A 25,768-nucleotide genomic window follows, 5' to 3' on the forward strand; every position below is an offset into this window, starting at 1 on the left:
CGTCCTGGCCGCAGCTGGCCCCTCGGAGCGGCTGTCCACGCTGACCCGGAGGAGGGGCCCCCTCACGTCCCATCTGGGTCCCCCGCAGCCTGGAGACCTGCCACGCTGGGAGCCGAGTGCGATGAGGCAGAGCCCAGCCCCTGGAGACTCTGGCCAGCCCGCCTGAGAACCTTGCTGACCGCACCCTCCCACCCGTGAGGCTCTGCGCCGGGAACCGGGCTCTAGGGGCACCAGGGGGGCCAGCGAGGGTCACACAGACCCGCTGCCGAGGAGCCAGAGGCCACCTCTCTGCGTCCAGCCCCGGCGAGACTGACTGGTTCATCCTGTGGGGACGGTGGGGGGGGGTCGGAGTTCGAGGACCGGGATGGAATCTCTCACGGAATCGGGGGTCCTCTGGAGCCTCCTGCTGGAGCAGGACAGCCAGCCCCTGCAGCGGCGCCTGGAGAAACTGACGGATGGACCTGCCGGCGCGGAACTCTGCTGCCGGCCCGGGTCTGAGGAAATCCCAGCCGTGAGTGCGCATCCTCACTTCTCTGCGCCGTGTAACAGGTCTGCTGCGCCCTTGTCGTTCTCCACCTGGCCCTGCTCCCTGAGAGGGCCCCGGGTTTGACAAGCCTTGGACCAGAAGTCTTTGGCCATTTAAAATGAAAATAGGTGAGCCGTGCCTCCCCTTCGGAGGAGACGGCTTTAAGAGCACGAGGGCGCCAGGGAGAGAGGGTCACAGTCTCCCGGGACAAGAAGGTAGATGGTGGCGGGGCCAACTAAGATCTCTGGACTTTAGACTCTAGGAGGCGAGCCTGCCTACCTTCCACACTGGCAGCCTGCTCGAATCAGGGCAGTGCCTTGCGGGCCTGGGTTAAGGAGTTCCTACACCCCGCCGAGGCAGCCCTCGCAGAACTGGCTGACTTCTGAGGTCAGGGCTGGATGGGCCCTCCCCTCCCCATAGCCACGGCTTTGTTCCGAGGGGAGGAGAGGCGGCTCCCTCCGTTTGCCTCTGGGTTGGAAATGAGGGCCAGACTCCCTGCGCCTGCATCTCTGTCCATGTCTGAGTCCTCACTGGATGCGAGAGGAGCAGGGGTGACAGAGCACCACGGAGGGAACATTTAGAAAGGGGAGGACTTCCAGGCTGCAGGCAATTGGATGCCTGATGTCCACTTTCAACTGAAGGGGGTCTGGGGCCACCTGGTAGGCTGGTCCTCAGGCTGATACTGGAACTTTAAGACCGGCTTAACTGATACAGCTTTTTAAAAAATTGTGGGGTTTCCCCGGCGGTCCAATGGTTAGGGCTGTGCACTTTCACTCTGCCAAGGCCTGGGTTTGATCCCTGGTCGGGGAACTAAGATACCGTAAACCACATGGCGTGGCCAAAAAAAAAAGAAAGAAGTATGGTAAAATACACATAACATAAAATTTACCATCTTAGGTATTTCTAAATATATATTTCAGTAGGTTAAGTATGTTCGCATTGTTGTACACCCAATTTCCAGAACTTGCAAAACTGAAACTATACCCCCGCCCCAAAAAAGCCCCAGTTGCAGGCATGGAAGGCTAGTGGGGGCCCCACGCGTAAGTGAACACCTCATCCACAAGAGGGTGTGCTCAGCTGGGGCATCCCTGTTGTTTCCTTCTTGGCGCAAGGATCCTGAGGCAGTGCAGAGTGATGGCTCAGACCCAGAGCTGTGGACCACACTGCCCGCCCGGTTCATATTCCACACTCGCATTTAGTAACCACGTGCCTTGGGCAAGTTGCTTAACCTCTCTGCGCCTCAGCTTCCTCGCGTCTAAAACGGGATCGTAAAAACGACCCTGTGGTCAGGTGAGAGGATGTTGTGAAGGGCTTATGATAGTGTTTGGTGCAGGGTCGTATCTCACTCCATGTTAGCTCTGCAAGGTCGGTTAGACATAATTAGGAACTTCCTGACAGGTGCTCAGGCAAGGGTTTTCAGTGTGTGGACTGTGTTCCGTGAGGCCAGGGGGCCACTGAGATTGGATACCTCAGTATCAGTTTGATGGGTCCGAGGAATGTTGTCTTCTGAGGTCTTTTCTAGCCGTAGAAGTCACGGGATGGGCTGGCTTCCAGACATTCCCTCCCAATGACCCCGATACTTGGTTCAAACATACGGTCGGTGAGTTCTGAAGTCTGGGATTCTACAGCATATCTGTTGCTTTGGGGAAGGTAGCAGAGGGTCCACTTGCACATACAAAACTCATTTTATAAATAAATAAGCCAAAACAAGAGTTTAAATGTCAAATTAACTATGGACAAAGTAGTTGAAAGCACTCCTCTTCTTTCTCTCTTACCTGGAAAACCGCCCCCAAACTGAAGTCATGCTGTTTTCTCTCCTCCAACTTCCTGAAATCCTCCTGTTTCCTCTGGCACAGGTAGTCACCAAGCTGAGGTAGTCAGTGCCTGCTGCCAGGGTGGTCAGGCCGCAGCCTCAGCTGTCTCACGGGCCATTAGCTTTGCAGAAAGCCAAGAAACGAACAGTGCAGAGTTCACTCCATTGTGAACTCCAGCTGTTTGCCAGTGGATTCCCAGGGAAGTGGGCGAGAAAGCGTCAATGGCCAAGACCCATCTGTCAGCAACAGCAGGACGGTTTGTCTACCTGCGTGTGTTCCTGGCATAAGTAGGTCAGCAAGTCACCTGGGTGGAGTGCACGCGTCTCTGTCACGAGGCCTGGCCCTTCCCGGTTGTGCGCTTGTCTTCGTGTATCATCCTTGGGTGCCTTTCGCTTACGGGCACACGATTGATTGTAAGCTTGGAAAGAGCAGGATTCCTGTCTGTTCAACTGGTTCATGGAATTTCCAAGAAGGATTCATTAAGGCAGTTGATGGGTTTGAGTTTTCCCTGAGGCACCGAAACGCTAGGTGTGGGTTCAGGGGTGTCTGGCAGCACAGGTGATGGTGGGAGGTGAGCACAGAACCACGGATCGAGACTTCTGCTAACTGACCAGCCAGAGGACTTTGGGCAGGGACTTCTCTCCGGGCTTAGTTTCCTCACTGGTAACGTAAGGTTTGGATTAGATAGTCTTCTAAGGGATGGTGAGGGAGTGAAGTTTGGGTACCTCAAGTGGCCAGATACGTTTTTTTGTTTTTATTTATTTATTTATTTATTTTTGGCTGCTTTGGGTCTTCGTTGCTACGCGCGGGCTTTCTCTAGTTGCGGCGAGCGGGGGCTACTCTTCGTTGTGGTGCGCGTGCTTCTCATTGCGGTGGCTTCTCTTGTTGCAGAGCACGGGCTCTAGGCGCGCAGGCTTCAGTAGTTGTGGCGCATGGGCTTTGTTGCTCCGCGGCACGTGGGATCTTCCCAGACCAGGGCTCAAACCCGTGTCCCCTGCATTGGCAGGCGGATTCTTAACTACTGCACCACCAGGGAAGCCCGCAAGATACGCTTTTAAATTCCCTACTTGTGTGCTTTTTTTTTTTTAGTACTAGTTTGTTTGTTTGTTTTGTGGTACGCGGGCCTCTCACTGCTGTGGCCTCTCCCGCTGCGGAGCACAGGCTCCGGACGCGCAGGCTCAGCGGCCATGGCTTACGGGCCCAGCCGCTCCGCGGCATGTGGGGTCTTCCCGGACCGGGGCACAAACCCGTGTCCCCTACATCGGCAGGCAGACTCTCATCCACTGTGCCACCAGGGAAGCCCTAGTACTAGTTTTATGGGGTTTTTTTTTTTTAGTCCACTCTTTGTAAAGGTGTAATTCCTCGTTCCACCCCCACCAGTTTTATTGAGCTATAATTGACATAACATTGTACTAGTCTTATGTTTCATGATTTCTTTTTTCCAATCATGAAGTTCAGACACAGCCAAGTGCTAACTGTGTTACTCGTAATGACAGCTTCTTCTGAGGGCTACACTGGGCACCGTCATATCCTGGGTCCTGCCGGGGGGTGGGGGTGGGGGTCCCCTTGGTCCCCTTAGTCCCCTTGGGCCTGCTTCAGTGTCACCATGGTGCTTCCTGCTGTCAGAGGCAGAACAGCAATAGCCCAGGGCTGTCCCTCCTCCCTTTGTCCACTTGGGATGTTCTGTGGGCCCTGCTTAGTATGTTTGACATTTTCTCACTGATGGACACTGGGTATAAAGCCTTCTGCAGCATCAAATTCTCTCCACCATGTTTTTCCATACCAAGCCCCCTTTGCCTAACTCCTGGGGTCTCTGGCGCAACAGAGCCTCAGCTTTGCCTTGAAACATGCAAGCAGGTCCTCCTCCCACACCTTCCTCCCCAGCCCGTGAACCTGGGAACATCCTGCTAACCTTGGCCATTGTCACGCAGGTGTTAAGCCCCACTTACAAGCAGAGAAATGAAGACTTCAGAAAGCTCTTTAAGCAACTTCCAGACACGGAGCGCCTCATCGTTGGTGAGCTGGGTGACCTGCGTGTGGGGGCAGGAAGGCAATCAGGCTGCTTCTGAGTACAGGTTCCCCAAGTAAGAGCATCTGTCTGGGAATAGGGAGCGAGGATGTCCAGGGAGCTGGCCCCAGCGGTGGGGACTCAGGGCTGAGCCCCACTTGCGTGATGGCCTCCAGAGAGCCCGGCCTGGGAGGCGTCGCTGCCACTCTTGTCCCTGCAGATGGCCCGGCAGAGGAGGGGCTGGGAAGTTGTGGAGGGGGAGGGGCGTTGGTTGAATTATATTGGCCTTTTCGTCCTCTGACGTAGTTCACATCCTTCTCCTGCCTGATCAGGAGATGCCAGGGACTCCCTTGGCCGCTAGACTAGTGTTTCACACACCTAGTCCATGGTGGGCAGTTGGGCTTCCCGGGGCTGCTGGGGGATGGCTTGCCTGATGGTACTGGTTTGCCGAGAACGCTCCCTGTCCCTGAGCTCCGTCCCCCATTCTACCACAGATTACTCCTGTGCACTCCAAAGAGACATTCTTCTTCAGGGCCGACTCTACCTCTCTGAAAACTGGATCTGCTTCTACAGCAACATCTTCCGCTGGGAAACTCTGGTAAAGACCTGGGGCTTGCTCCCTGGGGCTGTCCCCCTGGGCTGTGGCTGCGGAAGCTGCCCTCACTTTTGTCCTTTGGTTGGTTTCAAACTCTGCCCAAGCCTTTGCATAATTCACAAAAGCACGTGCCTGAATCTTGAAGGATGGATCTCTCTACCATGCCTTCCCCTCCCTCCTCCTCGGGTGAGCATTTGATTTTGGGGAAGTGCAGGTAAATATTTGGCAGGAGTCACCACGGAGGCAGAAGTGTAGGGTAAAACGGGCACTGGCCTTGGGACTCAAGAGAACAGGCTTGTACTTTCTGGTTCTGCAGCCAGTAGCTGTGTGACTTTAGGCTAGTCCTTTATTTGCCTTGTTTCCTAATCTTATAAAATAAAGTGAGAAAAGACAGACTAGATGACTCTAAGGTCCCATCCAGTGCCAGTGTTCTGTGTTTCTGTAAGTGGCAAATCGTGATGGGACCTCTGCACATTTATCAGGCTGTGTAGAAATGAGAAAGCAAAGCTCGTTGGACCAAGAATCAAGAGAACCTTGGGCGAGGCTCGCCGTGTGGCGTCTGAAATAAGGGGCCAAACCAGGTGATCCCTAAGGAGGTCCCTTCCGGGTTTAGAAGTATGCAGCCTGTGATCTGATTTCCTCTGTCTGAACTGCTGCCCTGTGAACACTCTTTGCCTGACTCTATTAATATGCCTCTTCTTGCTTGTTATCCATTCTCTGTTTCTGTGCGGATGCCAGCTGACCGTTCGTTTGAAAGACATCTGCTCCATGACTAAAGAAAAAACAGCCCGCCTCATTCCCAATGCCATCCAAGTTTGCACGGACTCGGAAAAGGTTAGTAGAGCCTGATCCTGGACTTTCTGTTCCCCCAAACCCTAGTCCCCCTACTGCTGGATTTCTGCCCTTCAGTTGCACGAATATGGAGGCCAGTAGGATTGGGGTGAGAGGTGGTAAGGTGATGCAGATTACGGGAGCCACCTCCGTGGTGGGCAGGGCGCTTGGGGTCTGAGCAGGGGGCGAGGTGGAGGGGCAGAACATTGGACTTGGAGCCAGAACACCTGAATTAGAGTCCCGTGGCTGTAGGTACATTATGTAACCTCTCTGAGCCCCAGTTTGTAAATGTAAAACGGAGCCGGCAATGCCTGTTTAACAGTCTGAAATGACCTCACACACTTGAAAACACTAAATTGCAAAGTGCTATACAAATGTCAGCTGTATCATCATATAGCAGGACAGCTCATCGAGAGGGATGAGGCGTCTGACGGGAGACAGACTGTCCATATCGTCAGCATGGGGAAAATGTGGTAGATAAAATTGAGAGCGGAGGAAACACTGTGATCTTTGACCTTTAACCAGAGCCTGAAGACTGGTAGCTTCGGGGCTAGGGCTGGACTGAATGCAGGTCTGCAGTGCCCTTGAACTCAGGCACTTCAGAGGCAAGAACCCTGAGGCTCAGGGGTCCGATAGCCTTTGCTTTGAATTCTGTTTCTGGCACGAAGCAGCTTTGCGATTACAGAGGTCACCTAACCTCACCAGCCGGTTTCTCTTTATTAAGGATTAGCAGTTATGTTTATTTCCCAAAGCTTCTGTGTGGTTTAAATGAAGGAGCATTTGTGAAGCACCTGGAATGTGTTCAGTAAAATCTGGTTCTCTGTCGCTTTCTTCCCACACATTATAAAAGGTCCCCACAAATGTGTAAGCTCCATAAGAGCTTTCTGTTTTGTTTGTTACTGTGCCCAAAACATGTAGAAGAGTGTGTGCACACGTATTAGTGTGTGTACGTGTAGAAGAGTGCACACACTAATATTCAAGTATTTGCTGAATTGGTGAATCAAAGGGTGAGTGGGTTAGTGGGTTTGCCTTCTCCTTCCCTTGGGCTGGTTCCCAGCTCACCACTCGCCCAGTCCGTGTACGTAGGCGCAGGAAGTTTTTTATGGAGGTGAGAACTTCAAACCAGAAAGAGAACCACTGACGAAAGTGTGGGTGGACATTGAAGGACATGGAGACAGTGCGGACTCAGAGGTCCCAGGGCCCTGGTCCCTGGTGTGCTGACCCCAGTCACTACAGAGCCCCTGTGCTGTGATCACGGGTGACTGAGAGTCCGCAGTATTTGAGGATGGACTCAGGAGCCTTTCTTAAAGGAAGGAGTACCGTGTCTCCATTCACTATACTGTAAGTCTTAACAGACGCTTCTTGCCATTTTCTCGTTCAATCCAGCACTTTTTCACTTCATTTGGGGCCCGGGATAGGACGTATATGATGATGTTCCGGCTCTGGCAGAACGCTCTCCTGGAAAAGGTGAGTCCCGCCCAGCTCCTTCAGCCTCAGGATGCACACCCACCTAGAATGTTCTTTCCGCTTGGGTGGGGGTCCACTGGAGTGATTGCTCTTACTGTGACATTGGCCTGCTCCAAAGAAGCCCATGTCTCTCTTGGTTCTGGAAGTCCTCCAGGCTCGCGGTAACATATCCTCCACTGCTGGTGACCCAGGTGCTGAGACTAGCACATCCTCTCATGTGAACAGCTTCACTGCCGCCTGGAGCAAGGCCCTGTTGACAGGGCAGTGCACTCCCGCTGTTTTAAAACGCACCGGGGTTTGTTTTAATCAGGCGCGGTAAGACGCCCAGACACAGAAATGACTGTCATGAAGGAAGAGGTTTTTATACTCACAGATCCCTAGAAGCAGAGGCCCCAGCATGCCAGCCAGGGCCACACGGGGAAGCTCGAGGTCAGACAGGAGGCAGGGAGAGCGAGGGGGAAGCGGGGCAAGAGCCTTCATTGCAGGTTTTCATGGGAAAGGATGAGTGAGGCGGGGGGAGCTGGCCAAGCCGCTCACTGGACTGGCTAGTTTGAATGTTTCACTGGGCTTCAGGGTAGAGAGACCATCTCCAGAGAGACTGTCCCGGGGTAATTAGTGCGAGAGAGTATTGGCCTGGTATGTAAGAGCTAGAAAAACGAGGTGGTTCGGTGTGTGGGCTTTGGCTTGGCCGGTTTACATAGGGAAGGTAGTCTCCCTGGCAGGGTGAGTTCTATCTCTAGGAATTAGCTAGCCCTGCAAGGGGCAGGCCTTCCCCAGTCAGCAAGACCTCAGATGCTAGAGCATCAAAAATACGGAAAATAGGACTGGGAGTTTGGGATTAGCAGATGCAAAGTCTTGTATACAGAATGGATAAACAACAAGGTCCTGCTGTATAGCATAGGGAACTATATTCAATATCCTGTGATGAACCATGCGGAAAAGAATATGAAAAAGAAAGCATAGGTGTGTATATATGTATATAACTGAATCTATATACATATGTATATGTATACCTGAATCACTTTGCTGTACAGCAGAAATGAACACAACATTGTGAGCCAGCTATACTTCAATAGAATAAGTTTTAAGGAAATGCAGAAAATAGGAAGATAGAGTTAACACAGCCACCGGTTGATCACCTGGATGAAGGGGACACTGTGGGAGATGCAGATGGAGACGTGGCTGTGCAGCCTGTGCACGCAGATGCCGGGGGTGTTGAGAAACAGCCTCCCAGCCAGGGAAGGAGACCTGGGGGAACAATTATGTAATATAATTATATAATATTGTAATTACAATTATATATGTGACTTGTATGTATTTAAATTTATGTGTGTATCCACCTTGACTCTAGCCCAAACTTATTACTGTCTAAAGAAAATTAAATAGATTTGTTATTTAGAGTTTCTTCTAACCTGGAAGTCTGTAGCCTTCGTGTAAATCCTGGTAACTTATCCTGAGTTGATCGTCTACCTTTGTTAGCCGTGGATAACGGTAAACTGAGAAATGCGTTTGAGTCTCCATTGGCAGGTCTGAATTTTCAGCTCACAACCACTGTCATTTGTAACTAAGACAGAGGGTCATCCATGTGGTTCGCAAAAACTCTCACAAAATCACGTCAGAATTCTGGCTGATGAGCAGGGTCTGCTTTTTGTGTTTGGCCTGGCTGCGGTCAGACAAGCTGAGCCTGGTGGGGCTGGTCAGGGAAGGCTGCGTGGAGCAGGTGAATTGTGGAGAAGGGGAGGGCGTGGATTGGCAGAGACGCGGATGTGTCCCGGGCAGGGTGGATGGTGTATGTAAAGGCTGCTGGGAGGAGGGAGGAGGTCCAGGTACAGAAGCAGGTGCCTCCCTCTGGCGCTGGGGCGGGGGGTGGGGGGTGCGGCCAGCACAGAGAGCTGCCACGCCAGACCCTTCCGGCTCACAGAGAGCCCCGACTAGGCCATTCCAGGCAGTTCTCCTCAGCCGGGAACGCGGAGACCTGGCTCATGGCATCCTGCCAGCTGCGTGCTTCTTAAACCATACCTCGAAAGGATGGGGTCAGAGAAAGCTCAAACTCCTTATCAAATCTGTTGGTGGGAACATTCTTTAAGTTTGATTTTCTTTTTTTATATAAATTTATTCATTTATTTTTGGCTGCATTGGGTCTTTGTTGCTGTGCGTGGGTTTTCTCTAGCTGTGGCGAGTGGAGGGCTACTCTTCGTTGCGGTGCGAGGGCTTCTCACTGCGGCGGCTTCTCTTTGTTGTGGAGCACAGGCTCTAGGCAGGTGGGCTTCAGTAGTTGTGGCATGCAGGCTCAGTAGTTGTGGCTCACGGGCTCTAGAACGCAGGCTCAGTAGTTGTGGTGCACGGGCTTAGTTGCTCCACGGCACGTGGGGTCTTCCTGGACCAGGGCTCGAACCCGTGTCCCCTGCATTGGCAGGCGGATTCTTCACCACCGCACCACCGGGAAGTCCCTGCTTCTGTTTTTCTTAACGCTTCTCTTTTTCACATACTTATCCCTCCCACCTTCTCTCCCTCCTCCTAACCTTGGACTCATCCATGGTCTCCACCTTTGACCTTCATTCTTTGACATTCTGTTGCCTCTTTTCCGAAACTCTGAACCTCAATGAGAGCTAACTCTTCTTAGGACAGTGCTTTTGAGGAGGACATGTAGACACGCAGTGAAATGAGAAAAACTCTTTATGGAACTAATACATAGAACTGTAGGCAGACTGATTGTAATTAAGAATAAAGGAGGAAGTATTCAAGTAGTGAAGAGAGGGCTGGATGCAGTGACCTTTGAGGCCCTGAAACTGCGAGAATGTAGACTTCTTTCCAAGCACAGGAGCTGCCCGACTGTGGAATGGGCCACCTTTGAGGTCACACCTCATTCTTGGACCTGATCCATGTTGGGTCAGGTCCGTGAGGACCTGTGTGACCACTGTTAGTATAAGGAGGTTTCCGCAGCGTGGGCGAGACTGGCCCAGGGGCCTCTGGTGCTCATTCTGAGTCCAAGTCAGAAGCTCTGTGATCACTTTGGCCCCAGAGGAGTTTTGGTTTGTGCCGCTGAATGCCGGACCTCACCCACAGGAGCGGGAGGCGGGCGGTTGCCATCCTCAAGGGCCCGTTGGTCCCACCATGCAGACCTGAGTTGAGGGAACAGGCGAAGCTCCTGGCTTTACTAAAAGCCGTATTCTTAGGGGGACGATGGGCGTCTTGCTGAGATCAGAAGAGCGGGGGGTGGGGTTGTTGTGGAGGCGCTGCCTGGAGTTTGGCTTCTCCTACCCTTGGGGGCGTCCAGCTCAGCTCAGTGCCTCTGTGGAGAGTGGGGTCCTGAGGAGGGAGGGTCAGAGCCCGTCTGCCGCCCCTGCAGCCCCTGTGCCCCAAGGAACTCTGGCACTTCGTTCACCAGTGCTACGGGAACGAGCTGGGCCTGACCAGCGACGACGAGGACTACGTGCCCCCCGACGACGACTTCAACACGATGGGGTGAGCGAGGCAGAGGGCAGGCTGCCCGGGGAAGCCTCTCCAGAGGGGTGCGGGCGGCTGGGGAATGGCGTCTAAGTAAGGCCCTGGCGGAGTGAGGGAGGCCCCTCCCAGGCGGAGGGAGCGGAAGCGGCAGCTGGGCCAGCAAGCAAAGGGCAGGTGGGAAGCGGGGAGGTCGGGGAGGTCGGGCTGGACTCAGGGCCTCTGGGTCAGCGTGATGATTGGCTTTTCCTCAGAGGGGGATGAGAAGCCAGGGAAGGCTTTGAATGGATAATTGATGAGATCTGACATAACATTTTAACATCACTCTGGCTCCTGGGTTGAAGATAGAGTGAAGGGGAGCCAGGGCAGGCTGGCTAAGAGGCTGCCGAATCATTTAGATCACTTAGATGAGAGGTGATGGTGGTTTGGACCAGGAAGGTAGCAGTAAAAACAGCAGTAAGTGGTTAGTTTCTGAATATATTTGGAAGATAGAACCAGACATATTTTGAAGGATTTGCTGATGGCCCAGAAAGGATCCAAAGGTGGCTTTAAGGATGTACCAGCAGGAAGGATAGGGTTGTTCTGAACTGAGATGGACAATACTGTAAGCAGAGCAGATGCGGGGGAAGGTCAGAAGCTTGATTTTAGGCGAGTTGAGTTTGAGATGACTGTTAGCCACGTGGAGAGGTCACATAAGCATCTGTGTGTGTGAGTGTGGAGTTCACCGGGAGGTCTGGGCTAGGGACATAACCTTGGGGGTTACTAGTGGCTGAGACCACCAGGTGGCTGAATTAACATGAGAAGAAGCTCAGGGACTGGGCCTGGGAACACTCAACAAGAGAAAGAGGCAGCAAAAGAAGTCACAAAAGAACATTCAGTGAGGGAGGAGGAACGCTAGGAGAGTTTTCGTATCCTGAAAGCCAAGGGAAGGACGCTGTGAGGAGAAGGGGCTGCTGTTGGCAGGCTAAGACAGATGGGACTGCAGAGTGATACAGTATGCTTGAGGTTGGAAGGTAGAGGCTTGGTGGTCATGTGAGAGGCAAGAGGAATGGACAGCAAGGAAAGAACGTCAAACGTGTGGTGCATAGCCCAGGGCTCAGGTACCACTTCTGACACTTAATAGTAGTTATCACTTAGCCTCTGTGAATATCTACTTGATAATCTCTGAAACGCATGGAATGATTTGCTCAGAGTTGTTATGCGTCCAGATGAGGTCACATGTAAAGTATAAATTAGATGCTGATGACGACGGTGATGACGATTTCTCCCTTGGGGGAGGCTCCGATGGCATCCCTGAAGTTGTCCGCAGAAGGGCACCTGCCTTTATCTCAAGGAGGGTTTTTCCTCAGGTGTGCAATGCAGAGAAGTTTGCTAGTTATGATCCAGAATCTGGGCAGGTCCCCTCGAAGGGCACTCATGTCCAGAGTCCTGTCCTGGTCACTGTGGGAAATCAGATGTATGCTCGGAGCCCGGATGTTTGATTCACATGGTCAGGTTGGGGTGGGATGGGAAGCCAATGGAAAAAGAAAGTTTAAGACAGTTTTCTTATTTAGATGGGGATAAATCTAAGGAGGGTGCCTAGAAAAGGTGAGTTTGGGGACAGAATTTTACCATGGGGAGGGGGTGTCAGGTGGGAAGGAGGTTTTAGGAGAGCAGTTCAGGGGCAGCGAGAGGTTTGCGGAAGGTCACGCACAGAGCAAAGAAGCAGGAAAGCCCATAGTTTTGGATGGATCGGTGGGTGTGAGTTTCTTGTGAGCCTGCCGTCTTGGCCACTGAGGCTAACGTGGGTTCACACTGTCTCTTTTCAGCTACTGTGAGGAGATCCCTGTAGAGGAGAATGAAGTGAATGACAGCTCATCCAAAAGCAGCATAGAGACCAAGCCGGATGCCAGTCCACAACTGCCCAAGAAGTCCATCACCAACAGCACGCTGACATCCACGGGGAGCAGCGAAGCGCCCGTCTCGGTACGGGCGGGGAGCCCTTTGCTTCCACCCAATCCAGTGGCGGTGTTTCCCAGCCTTGTTAACTCCACGGGACCCCAACCTGGGGAGCAGGTGGAGGGGAGGTGGTTACACTGTGGTCGGTTTACGCAGGGCGGCATCCTGGGCAGAGGGACTCTCTGCATTCAGATGAGTGTAGAATCCAGAGCTGGGTTCTTGGTGCTTCGGGTTCCAGGTTTTGTTTGGCTTCGGAGCAGATGAGAACCATTTCAAGTCCACTGTGTGAGCTTTGCTCTTGGTGGGCTGCTGTGGTCCGCCCACTGGTGGAGAACTCTTCCAGGTCTTTGTTTTTTCACTGCCTCGATCTAAAGTCAAAGTTGTACATGAAGAGAGGACTGCAGAACTGCTCTGTGTTCATTCATTCCGTAAATCGTGACGGAGCTCCTAGCGTCGACACTCCGGTTTATCTTCCTGCTGTGCTAGGCTTTGCAGAAGAGACAGAAATGTATAAGAAGGACTCTGTCCTCTGGGACTTGGTTGTAGAGGGGATAGAAGCTTGGTGAGGGAAGTGTCTGGGTGTGAGCTGGCAGGAAGAAGAAAGGGTTCCCAGAAAAGGGAGCCTTGTATTCCAGTGGCTTAGGGGTCAGACCACTTGGCCTTAGAATGAAAACGTCGTCCATTTGATGCCTATCTCCATTTTCTGTCTCAGAGGTTGACTTTAAAATGTAAAGAGTTGTACCCATTCCCTCCCAGGGCTAATGGGAGAATGAATCAAAAACTGCTTAGGAAGCCTTTTGAACCTCTCAGAAAACAGGGCACTAGTTGGAGGCAGGCCCACGTCATTACAGGACGGTGGAGGCCTGGCCCCAGGAGAGGAGCTTGGCTACGGAGCTGCCTCTGCCCACGTGTGGGGCTTGGTGTCAGGAGAAGGGCAGGGCCCTGTGCTGTGTCCTGTCCTCCCCGGCAGAGCTGGGGAGATCCCTGACCCCCACAGCCCAGCCCCCGAGCAGCTGCGTTCTGAACGTGTGGGCTCCCGTGGCCAGCTCTCTGACTCCCTCTTGGAGAGTAGACCAGGCTGACCGCTCTGTCCCCACCCCAGTTTGACGGCCTGCCCCTGGAGGAGGAGGTGCTGGAGGGCGACGGGTCCCTGGAGAAGGAGCTCGCCATCGACAGCATCATCGGGGAGAAGATTGAGATCATCGCGCCCGTGAACTCCCCTTCGCTAGACTTCAACGACAATGAGGACATCCCCACCGAGCTCAGTGACTCTTCCGACACCCACGACGAAGGTGGGCGTCTGGCAGCGGGGGCAGAATGGCACTTCCTGTCTCCACACATTTTGAAGGCTTAACGGATGTTCCCATATGGAGGCTGGAGTCAGTCTGGGTTCCTGGCGGAAGGGTGGGTGGGTAAAACAGCTCTTTTAAAAAAGGTGCACTTGTTATTAGCAAACATCCCTTTTTTCAGGCCCTCACCGTAGTATCCTTGTCGTTTTATATTTGTCTTTGTCTTTTTTTTTTTTTTTTCAGTTTTTTTTTAAACATCTTTCTTGGAGTATGATTGCTTTACGGTGTTGTCTTAGGTTGTCTGCCATTTAGTCCGTCACTCCATGTGCCCCCTGTTGGCACCGGCATGCCCTGCAGCTCTGCCCCTCACAGTGTTTACGCGTATACGCCACAAGCAAAGTGCTAGTCCGCTGGCCCTGGAAACACGTTTTAACAGACACTTGCTTCGGTGGCTCCAGCATGGGGATTTCAGACCTAGACTGTTGCCTGGTCAGACAGACTGAGGAGACCGCCCTTCTCTCTCATACTTCTAAGTGGGTGGCTTCTTACTTCCCTCCTGTGTAGGGTTGGCGTCTAGCCCTCCCTCGGGAACTCGCTGCCGCTGACATTCCAGGCCAGATCCTCAGTGTTCAGGAGTATGGTTGATGGCTTACCTCCTTTGAGTTGGTGGTGGGTTCTGACTTGCAAGGCTGTGCAGACAGTGCTCACTTACCCACCTGTGGACGGTCTCCTGCGAGTCACCTGTAGGGGTTTTCTCACCTGTGGTGGGCTTGCCCACTGCCATTTCGGGTGCAGGGTCGGTGCAAAGGACTGCGCAGGTGGGCACCGCCTAAGAACCGGGGTGCCGTCGTGTAAACTGCGAAGTGCGCCCGAGCTGTGCGCCACAGCCCTGATCCTGCAGTCGTGCGCACGGACGCTCCAGGATGCTTGTGAATTCCCCTCTGGCCTTCTCAGCGTCACAGGGATGCCAGAAATGGCAGCGTTCTTCTTGAGATCAGATAACAGCCCCTGCAGGGGCAGTAATTAGTAATTAGGGCAGTAATTAGAGCCCTCGGGTGCCGAGGGCTCAAGAGGAATGCCGGGGTTTGAGCAACTCACCTGTACTCAGAAACTCTCTCCTGTAGAAAAAGAAATTTTTTGAAGGGGGTATAGGCTGCCTTATGGAAGGAGAGCAGACCTTGTGCAGAGATCACGGCCCTGCAGACCAGACCAGCCTCAGAAGCTTTTGTAAAAACAGATTCATCAGCGTCCCTGGACACACCAGTGCCATGGGTTGCGATGACATTTGCTGTCAATTGTGGTTTAATTTACAGACTCTTGATAACTGATCCTCTGGGTTCCGGCAAGCCCAGGAAGTAGTCATCTATTTAGACTTTGGTCTAAGATCACTTTAATTAGGAAGGCTTGAGCGTGTAAAGGCAAATAGCACATTCCCAAACTCTCTGTAAAGCTATAGAGCCATAACGTGCACGCCCGCTGAGGAAGGAGGCCGGCTGACGCAAAGCCACGGACGGCGGAGGCCAGGGCCCCGCTGCCCCACCCCACGGCCTCCTTTGAGCCTTGGTGGCCGTTCCCACATTAGCCACAGAGGGTGCTCTGGGGGTGTCCCTGAGGTGTCCCTCACCTTCCCTGTCTCCCTCCTCATCCTCTCTGCAGGGGAGGTCCAGGCCTTCTACGAGGACCTGAGTGGCCGGCAGTACGTGAATGAAGTCTTCAACTTCAGCGTGGACAAGCTGTACGACCTCCTGTTCACCGACTCGCCCTTCCAGCGGGACTTCATGGAACAGCGACGCTTCTCAGGTCCGTCCCTCCCGGGGCTGGTGCCTCCCACCCCTTCCCGCTCTGTCCCCTCTCCTTTCCTCTCCTCCCAAGCGCCCTCCTTTTCCAGGCCGCCTGATGGCCTGGGGCGCCCCCTTTGTGGCCTCACGCGGTGCCGGAGCTCCTCGGGGCCCTGCGGGCTACTCCTCCCCGCGCCACCACGGCTGTACGCTCACCCGTGGTGCCCAGACCCTTGGTGCTGGGCCCCAAAGGCTCGGCGGTGAACAGGATCCGCCAGGGCTCACCGTCTGGTAGAGAGTAGCAGCCACCACGTCCTGTCGGCACCTGCTGTCCGCCAGGCACGTTACACTGTCTCATTCAGTCCTCCAGCCTGCCCTGTGTGCCAGGGTTGTGATCCCCACGGTACCAGTGAGGACGCTGAAACTCAGACCATTATTAGACGCCCAAGGTCATGCAGCTAATAGGAAGGGGCCCAGCTGGGATTCATACCTCAAGCTCTCAGCGTTGATGCTTGGCACCCGTGTGCTCCTTGCCCCTGCCGCACCGCAGGGACCGGCAGGGCTGCTCGGGGTCCGGGTCTGTGGAAGAGCCCTTGGGCATCGGCGAAGCCCTCTGCCAGGAGGAGGGGAGAGCCGAGGGCACGGGGAGGTCATGCCTCGGAGCAGAGGGCTTGGTCCCAAGGATCCCAGGCCCTCATCACAGTAACTCCAGTGTTGCCAGCTGCCCCGTAGGTGGCCCCAGGACCTCCTGCCCGAGCCCCGGAACAATCAACATTCTGGAGCCCTGTGTAGGCTTTCGGCCATGCTACAATGAGCTTCTTTCTGCTTTGACGCCCCCTCCTCTCACCCTCCTCCCCCGGCCCTCAGGCTCCCGTTGGCTTCCTTTTGGGGGCCAGTCGGCAGTCAGTACGGTCAAGAGGAGGGCACTGGAGGGGACGTTCAGATGTGGGGATGGCACGCCTCTCTCCCTCCGTCACCCCACGGCTCCTCTCTCCCCTCAGATATCATCTTCCATCCGTGGAAGAAGGAAGACAATGGAAACCAGAGCCGAGTGATTCTTTACACCATCACCCTCACCAATCCTCTGGCTCCCAAAACTGCCACTGTCAGGGAGACACAGGTGAGCCCCGGGCAGAGGCCAGTAAGGGCGGGCTGGAGAAGCCTCTGTTCTGTCGTGGAGGATTCAGGAGAGACGTCAGCAAGGAGTGTCTGGGTGACGGTGTTGTTTAGCCCTGAAACGGCGGCATTTGACATGCCTGGATGCTGCCGTTTCCCGTGGTTCTGGGTCCCCGTTCAGAAGTTGGGGGTGGGCTGGGGAGGTTAGGAAGGAGGTGCTTTTCCCGTCTTGCTGCTCGTCAGCCTCGTCCCACGACCCTTTCCTCCCCACAGACCATGTACAAGGCGAGCCAGGAGAGCGAGTGCTACGTGGTCGACGCCGAGGTCCTCACGCACGACGTGCCGTATCACGACTACTTCTACACCATCAACCGCTACACTCTCACCCGCGTGGCCCGGAACAAGAGTCGACTCAGGTGCTGTCTCTACGGCCGAGTGGGTGCGGAGCAAGTTCCTTGTGCACCTGAGGGAGCTTGCAGCAGAAAGCGTGGATGTGCTCCTGGGGAGGAGGGGGACGCTGGGTGTACCGGCTGCTGCCTCAGCCTTTATTCTGTCTCCTCTCCGGAGCCTCCGAGACCCCCCCCCCCCCGCCCATCCTGATGGTTCATGCTTCTCTCCACCACGTGTTCCCTTTACCCCTCTGTGTGTCTCTTTAGTAAAACTTTTACAACCACTGCTTTTTAGTGGTTGTCTGCAGTTTATAAGATACTGTGTAGGTACTTCACCTCCAAGAGCTGGTTCTTTAGAATAACCCAAGGAGGTGGGTTTATCCTCACTTTTCAGATAAGAAAGCTGAGGGTCATACAAGCTCAGTAACTTTTCCAAGAGGCAAAAGTGCTGAAATCCAGGTCTTAGAAAAGCAAGTCTCTGCCCTTCCCACCCTGCTGGGTGCTGGGCTTGTTGCGAGTTCCTGCACATGTGTCTCCCTGGGTGGCAGCTCCAGCCATCCTGGCCGGCAGGAGTCCCAGTCCACACACCACTGTGTTCCCAGCACCCAGCACGGGGCCTGCACACAGCAGAGTCAGAAAAGGTTGATTGAATGATTAGTTAGATGCCGTTTGCGGGTCGAGTCCTGTCCTGGGCACTGTGACGTGCATTCAAGGAAGGAAGAAATTCAGACCCTAACATTCTGCGAAGCTTGTAGTCTGACTGAAAAGCCAAGACACACACCCATTTGAAAATAACTGATCGTGTACCTGTACCTTAGACCCAGTTCTTCTGGTTATACGGAGCAGAAATTCACTCACGTTCAAATAAAATAGGAGTTTGGTGAAAGGCTGCGAGAGGTCTCTGGGGAATCGGGAGGATCTGAGTACCCACACCTTGAAAAGGGACAAAGCTTTCTCTTTTTTTTTTTTTTTTTTTTGCGGTACGCGGGCCCCTCACTGTTGTGGCCTCTCCCGTTGCGGAGCACAGGTTCCAGACGCGCAGGCTCAGCGGCCATGGCTCACGGGCCCAGCCGCTCCGCGGCATGTGGGATCCTCCCGGACCGGGGCACAAACCCGTGTCCCCTGCATCGGCAGGCGGACTCTCAACCACTGCGCCACCAGGGAAGCCCCGCTTTCTCCTGTTTGAAACATTTTTTTTGGTTTCGGTGCTTCTCTCTGAGCAACTCCTTGTCCCTCCCCGCCCCTCTCCTACTCCCTCCTTCCCTCTCTCCCTTCCTTCCTTTTCTCCTCCCTCCCCCCCACTCCTTCCCTTCTCTCTCTCCTCCCCCCTGCCCCGCTGTCCCTCCCCTGCAGCATCTGTGTTCCTCGCTTCCAGCTTCCTTGGAGGGTCTTCCAATTGGATGTCCCTTCTGTCCAGCTCACGCAGAGGTAGTTGGTTGACCCCAGACAGACCTTTACAGAGAGGTGCCCACCTTCAATCCAGGGAAGAGTTGCTGGGTGGGGGTGACGTGGCCGTGGACACACACACATCGGACCAGGGTTGGGGGTGAGGTCCCTTCTTCCTCCTGAGGGCAGAGCAGGGAGCCTTGAACGTGGGGAGCGTAAACTGGGAGCATCTAGTAACCGATGAAAGTGCACCTTCGGGAGAGGCAGAGCAGCGTGACTGTGCAGCAGCAGAAGGTGATGCTGCAGGGACGGGACAGCGGAGGTGCCCACGACGGGGACAGAGTGCGGGGGACAGAGCAGGAGCTGGCGAGGTCCCGGGGAGGGTGGAGAGGCAGGGGCCAGGCCAGGAGCTGATGAAGCCCTTAGAGGTGGAAGCTGCAAAGCCCGAGAGCCTGCCCGGGGCTAAAAGTCTCTGGAGAAGGAGAGAAGGGCCCTGGGGCCGGCAGGCTGCCCGCCATCCAGAGCCCTCCTGGGATGAGGCCGAGTGGCATCATGAGCGAGCTGTGGGCTTGGAGTCAGAGCCCTTCTTGTTAATCTTTGGTCCGCTTACAAATTCTAAGACTCAGTTTTCTCTTCTGTGAAATGAGGGTAAATCCACTAGCTTCACCTGCCTCAAGGGGTGGCCAGGGAGATCAGGTGATGTGGATGTGAAGGGGCTTTTTTTTAACTTGTAAAGGGCAGCACCCATGTGAAGCTGCTTCGGCCTTAAACCTGAAGTTTCCTTTTCCCAGCAGAGGAAGGTCCGCCTAGCAAACGGCTGATCTTGTCTGTGGCTTGTTTCTCAGGGTCTCCACAGAGCTGCGCTATCGAAAACAGCCCTGGGGACTGGTGAAAACGTTCATCGAGAAGAACTTCTGGAGTGGGCTGGAGGACTACTTCCGCCACTTGGGTGAGCACCGTCCCTGGTGCTGGGTGAACCGTTCCGCCGTCACCGTTCAGGGCCTGAGAGGCATGGGGCACGGGGAGAGACGGGGGCAGTGAGCGGGCTTCACGGGGTCCCTGAGTCTGCCCCAGAAACGGATGCAAAGTTCAGCACGTGTGTGAACGTATGCACGTTGAAGAGGCTCTGACTGTGACCTTCATGAGATCGTCGTCATGAAGGGATCCGTGACCCCCCCCAAAATGAGCCTGAGATCCAGACTCACTGGTGGTGATGCTGTTATGAGAAGGAAGTAGCCCGAGGAGGCGTCCACTGGGAAACGTGACGTGCCCCAGATTGCATACGTGAGGGGGCACGTTGGGAGCCTTTGTCTCTACACACTGTTGAACGACCCAGAGAGGGTTTTGGGCTGGGCTGGGTCCCAGGAGTATTTCCTGGGGCTCACGGGCATCCCTGAGGGATCCCCGCCCTCCCAGGCAACGTCCCAGAGTACAATAGGGGAAAACGGTCCCCTTAGAGAAGGTTCGGCTAGGAGTAGACAGCTGCTTTTGGAGGCCAGTGTGCTGGGTTGGAGGTAGGGGCGGATGTCCTCTGATGTGGCCTTTTGACCCTGACAGAGAGCGAGCTGACCAAAACGGAGAGCACCTACCTGGCTGAGCTGCACAGACAGTCTCCCAAGGAGAAGGCCAGTAAGGCCCCGTCGGTGCGGAGGAGGAAGCGTCCCCATGCCCACCTGCGGGTGCCCCACCTGGAAGAGGTGATGAGCCCCGTGACCACACCCACCGATGAAGATGTGGGCCACAGGATCAAGCACGTGGCAGGTGTGCGCGGGTGGGGGCCGGGGAGGCGTGGCTCAGGGCTGTGGGCGGGAGCTGCGTGCCTACGCCGGGCACACAGGCGTGCTCATTTTGCAGCCTGGGGTGGACTGTGTATAGTGGGCTCACGACTCGTTACATCTGAGGCTCCGGATGCTCTGCCATTTCCCTTTGCCCTTAAGCTCCTCAGCCCTTGCTGAACCCCCCTGTGTGCTCTGCTGAACAGAAGTTGCCTTTGGGTTTCTGCCTCCATGTTCCCTGAGCTCCACGGCTCCCTGCATGCCTCGGCTCAGGCCTGCAGCTTCCGAGCTCTTGGGACATGCTCCAGGGAGAAGCCGAAGCTCAGGGTTACCGCATGACGCAAAGGTCAGGGGGTGCGAGGCAGCCCCCTCCTTGGGCCCCTGCCAGGCAGTGGGGCTCCCTCGTCCCATCCAGCCATTCACAACCTCCTGTCTTTGCTCGGTCACGGAAACATGCAGCAAGGGATTTTCAGGCTGTGCTCTGCACTTCCCCGGATGTTCATCAGATTTGGGTGGGGCAGGGCAGGGGAAGGAGGAGGGCGCCAGCCTTCCTTGTCCCTCCCCTGGCTTCAGCCAGGGCGCTCCCACGTTGTTCATGAGTTTTACATACAGGACTCCTGGCTAACTTTGCATTCGAATAAACTGACCCTCAGTGGATTACGGCCAGTTATGGATGAAGCCAGAGCTGAAAGCTGTCTCTGGTCCCAGCCCAGTGCTCTTTCCCTTCCACAGCTGCAGGTCGCTTTGTCCTGCACCTGCATGTCCTAGCTACAGAGGTCAGGTGACTTTCTCATTTGTTCGGTCACTTTCCGGTCCCCCTTGCCCTCCAGGAGCTTCCCTTCCCTGAGGGCCGGGTCCACATCTCGCATTGTTGCCACGACAGCGTCACGGGCAGTTCTGTGCGTGACCAGCATCACGTCGGTCGTTGGTGGGCTGGCGGACCACGTGGTGATGGCCTCTTTCCTTCTCCCCACAGGTTCCACGCAGACACGGCACATCCCCGAGGACAGCCCCAATGGTTTCCACCTGCAGAGTGTGTCCAAGCTACTGCTGGTTATCAGCTGTGTGTAAGGGACTCCGGCTCTCCTCCCCCGCCCTGCCCCGGCCGCCTTCCTTTCTCGCCTGCCACCTCCTCCCCGTCTGTCTTCCTCAGGCATCCGAACACCCTCGCTGCTGCCCTGGTTTTTGCCTTCTCCTCTAGTCCCTCTCCAGATCGGTTGCTCTATCTCTCCTTCCTTGCCTCTTTGCTGCTTTTTCTCTGTTTTACTCAGCACTTACTGTATGCTAGGCCTTCAGGATTCAGAAGAAAATGCTGCATGCAGCCTCCATGCCCTTCAGGAGCTCAATTTCAAGTGGGTCAAACAGACAGGAGATTCACAGTTGCTACACTGTTGAATAAATGCTAATATAGAGATGCCACAGAGCATTTTAGGAGCCCATTCATTTGTTTGTGACAGACGTTCTGGGTGTCTGCTCTGTGCCAGGCGTCGGGACTGTGCACTTACGGGGCCCACTCTTTGGCAGGGTGGCTGGACACAATCGATGACTAGAGTCCAGGAAAAGTGTATGCTTATTTTAATATAAGCCGTGTATAATCACTGCCATAATGCTGTAAAGCTGTGGGCTCAGTAACTTGCACAGAAAGATGCTGGGCCAGGGAGCAAGTTCGTTGAGAAACATGAGGGTGTAAGATGGGAAGACAGCTTTCTGAAGTGTGAGCCCAGAGCCTGCTCAGGACTTTTGTAAACCTTGAGTAGGAGCAGCTTGGACAGCTAAGTACAGACAGCTCCTCCGCTTGGCCGGGCCCACTGCCTGACTGCCCAGCCCTTCCTGCCTGGGCTGTGCTGTGAGACGTGGCGGCATAGCTTGGGGGGTGCTCAGGAGCTGCCCAGACGCTGGCTCCACCAGGTGTGCACCAGGCGTTAGACTGTGCGTAGCTCTGTCCTGCTTTTGTGACTCCCACCCCACCCCCAGCCCTTCATGCCTTCACTAAAGTATTGTTCAGGATTGCAGAAGCAGGGGCACAGCTCTGCCCACAGGAATCTGGGAAGGAAGCCCTGGACTGACATGGTTGGATTTACACTTAAAAAAATATATATATATCACTCAGATGGCAGTATGGGGCATGGGCTAGACAAGAACGGACTGGAGGCAGGGGGGGCCAACAGGAGTAAACGGCAGTGATCTCGGCGGGAGGGGCTGTCACACTGAGATGAGGGCCTCCTGGGGCTGAGAGGGCCCAGAAGGTGAAGGCTCCTTACACCTGGTTACGTAGCGAAGGAAGAGGCCTTCCTGATCTGCGTGCCTATAGATGGTTGTGTCATAGACAGAAACCTGGAACTTAGAGGAAAGTTGTCACAGAAGATGCCGTCAGTTCCCGATGTCTCTGAGCTGCCATAGATTGTTCAGGCGGATGTGACAGATAGATATTTCTTGATGTGGACCTGGAGCTTAGGAGGGAAGTTCAGGCTGCAGTTACAGATCTAATTGTCGGTAGCGTTAGAGCCATGGTGGGAATGAGAGTGATCATCGGAGGAGAGTATGGAGCATGAGGAAGGAAATGGGCTGAGGACAGACCTGGGGACCACTCAGGGAGAGGGGCCTTTGAGGGTCACGAGGGGGGCTCTTTTGCTAACCTTACCTGAATATGTAACATAAAAGTAGATGCAAAAGTCTTCTGACTATGGCATGAGAAGCCAACATATTTTTACACAATTAAACACAAGGACAGCCGTAAAGCCAGTAGAATTCCCGTTTAGCAGCATCGTTTTAATGTGATTCATGCCATCGTTAAAACTAAATCTCTGATGTTGGTTTTGGTCAACAGAGAACTCTAACCTTGGGTTAGTTCTGTTTAAGCTGTCTCTGTGTTTTGTCATTATTTAGTAGAGAAGGCCAGTGGCCTGAGTAAATTTTATAGCATATTAACAAACATTGGTGCTTTGTTCGTTTAGGATAATTGGGCCTCGTCATTCAACCCTAGAAGGTCCAGGCGTTGGGTCTGCTCCCAGCCTGTGAGTGGAACCTTCTGGTACAGTGCAGGTTGCCCTGCGTCTTAGAGGCCCCGGCTGCCATAAGCCTGCCCTGTGGTGACCCCAGCCTCCCACCTTTTCTCTGTTTAGACCACCCCCAAGCCTTCACTCGGGAAGCAGGCAAGGGTGTCCCTTGACCTCCACTGAGCACAGACAGGACTGTAAACACAAACCCAAACGCAAGTACTAAGATTGTGTGCAGCACACTCTGAGGAAGTGGCATTCAGGTGGTCCAGGCATACTGATGCAATTAAAGGTGGTATCATTGAAATTCAGTACAACATTAAGAAGTTCTCGTGGAAAACTCAGGAGAGCCCCGAGAACACAGCTGAGTAGCCCCAGGGATTTGCAGCTGCTGCTCTAAGGAATGCCGCCTTCCATAGTGCTGGAAGCCCAGGTGAGAAACACAGTAACACACACCACACACACCACACACCACACACCACATGCAGCACACACTTTGAAAGGTCAGAGGCTTAGTATAGGTTTTTCTTTCTTTGTTGGTCTTTTTTCCATCTATTTGTTTTATCTTCCCATTTTTGTCATTCTTTTTCCTGTGTGTCTGTACTTCCTCCTTTAATGAAAATAACTGCTCCTTGTGGAGGGCTTCACATACATTCCTTCCATGCACATAACAACCTCAGCAGCGTAGGTATTATTGTCCTGTTGAAGGAGCTGGCTTTCAGTGAAGCTAGGAAACTTGATTGAAAGTTGAGATGTTTCAGCAGTGAGCCAGGCTTTGTGCCCAGTTCTGCGTGTCTGCGTCCTCTCTTTCCCAGAGCTTTCATCTCTCCATCCCACGAGCCTCTGTTATAAAATGATCTTTAGGACACTGAGGCCAAGAGAAGAGAATTCCCATAGGCCTCAGTGACTCTTCATCATTCCCCACTGGGTCCCCCGGCCCCTGGTTTTCCTGCCACCTCCCTGACTCTGAGCACTTCCAGCCCATCCCTGAGAAGCCTCGACTGGTCCTCGTGCCCCGTGCAGGGCTGTGGCAGGTGCACGGAGGAGACGGCAGCTCTCGGGCAGTTGTGCTAACATCTGGGAGGCGTATCAGGGGCAGAGCTTGTCTCGACTGATCACCCTTGAAGTGCTAAGAGTCTGTGTACAGTTGCTCCCCGCGCCCCCCTTCCTTCCTGCTAGATGTCCCCATCCTGCTGTGTCTGCTCCTGCCCTTTCTTTGTCCTGGGCGCTCACTTTCTCTCTGCCTCGGGTTGAGCGGGCTTCCCCTTCCCCACACGAGCCTGTTTCTAACCTCTGCCTTCTCCCTATTTTTCTTCCTTGCTCGCACTGGGATCTGTTTCAGGTGCTGACTCTGTGATTGCTTCTTTTACCCCATCATCTCTTTTCCTCTCCATCTTACCTCGCTTCCCCCAGCACCCAGGTTCCGGGTGACTTGTATGTCTCTCCCTTCTGTTGCGTTCACCCCACACGCCTCTCCACGGCCCTTTCCTGGCCCCTCCAGATGACACTGCTTCTCTCTCTCTCTCTTCCCCCGCGACGCCCCCCCGCCTCCGCTGCATCCCTCTGGCTCACTTAACCGCTGCCTGTGATGCGTCGGGTGACCCAGTGGTCAAGGACAGTGGCCCCTGGGCGGGGGAGTGCCCGGCTCTGAGAGGGAGGGGCTCCCCCAGACGCCGGCTCATGGCTCTCGCTTTCCCCCTTGTCGTCTTCTTAGTCTGGTGCTGCTGGTCGTCCTCAACATGATGCTCTTCTACAAACTCTGGATGTTGGAATATACCACCCAGACCCTCACTGCCTGGCAGGGTCTGAGGCTCCAGGACAGGTAATCCTGGCCTCTCCCCCTTGCTCCCACCTTCACCCCAGCCAGTACTGTGTCCCGGCTCCTGCTTCCCAGTCTCCTTGGGACGGCCCTGCTGCCCTTGGCCGGGGGGTAACCCTCTGGGATGAGTGCCTAGGCAGGCTCTGAAAACGGTCCCTGTAGTTTCAGTCTGCTTCTGATTTGGGGCACAGGGGAACCAGGGCACTGAGCAAAGGACAGAGAGCTCTGATGTGGCTCTCTGTCCTTTAGGGGTCTGGGTGCATAGGACAGTCGACGGGCCATAACTCCAGCTGCTGGGGTACCCCTTCTTCTACCCAACAGGTTACCCCAGTCTCAGACAGAGTGGGCCCAGCTCTTAGAGTCCCAGCAAAAGTACCACGATACCGAGCTCCAAAAATGGAGGGAGATCATCAAGTCCTCAGTGATGCTTCTTGACCAGGTGAGATGCCCCCTCCGTCCCTCCTTGCCCTGGTCTCACGGAGATGGGACTCCTGCCCTGTGCTCTGAGGAGAGCGCCATCTCCATCATCGTCCACCAGATGCCCTCCTCCCATTCGTTCTTCCCCCAGGCCATCCATTGTTCTAATTTTAAAGCCAC

General features: G+C 54.4%; 1 protein-coding gene across 2 annotated transcripts in view; it reads left to right on the top strand.

Annotated features, from left to right (window-relative positions):
- GRAMD1B (GRAM domain containing 1B) overlaps window positions 1–25,768 on the top strand; it is a 251,406-nt gene that overhangs the window by 215,372 nt on the left and 10,266 nt on the right. For both annotated transcript variants that reach the window (XM_049713921.1, XM_033407353.2), the window contains 15 exons: window positions 4,272–4,356; window positions 4,843–4,946; window positions 5,682–5,777; window positions 7,161–7,241; window positions 10,591–10,706; window positions 12,494–12,650; window positions 13,726–13,915; window positions 15,569–15,712; window positions 16,692–16,810; window positions 17,080–17,222; window positions 19,427–19,530; window positions 20,139–20,342; window positions 21,333–21,423; window positions 25,067–25,174; window positions 25,493–25,610. In XM_049713921.1, the coding sequence (XP_049569878.1) occupies window positions 4,272–4,356; window positions 4,843–4,946; window positions 5,682–5,777; window positions 7,161–7,241; window positions 10,591–10,706; window positions 12,494–12,650; window positions 13,726–13,915; window positions 15,569–15,712; window positions 16,692–16,810; window positions 17,080–17,222; window positions 19,427–19,530; window positions 20,139–20,342; window positions 21,333–21,423; window positions 25,067–25,174; window positions 25,493–25,610 (1,860 nt within the window). The remainder of the gene's footprint in view (window positions 1–4,271; window positions 4,357–4,842; window positions 4,947–5,681; window positions 5,778–7,160; window positions 7,242–10,590; window positions 10,707–12,493; window positions 12,651–13,725; window positions 13,916–15,568; window positions 15,713–16,691; window positions 16,811–17,079; window positions 17,223–19,426; window positions 19,531–20,138; window positions 20,343–21,332; window positions 21,424–25,066; window positions 25,175–25,492; window positions 25,611–25,768) is intronic.

Source organism: Orcinus orca, chromosome 8 (assembly GCF_937001465.1).
Source record: "Orcinus orca chromosome 8, mOrcOrc1.1, whole genome shotgun sequence".
NCBI lineage: Eukaryota > Metazoa > Chordata > Mammalia > Artiodactyla > Delphinidae > Orcinus > Orcinus orca.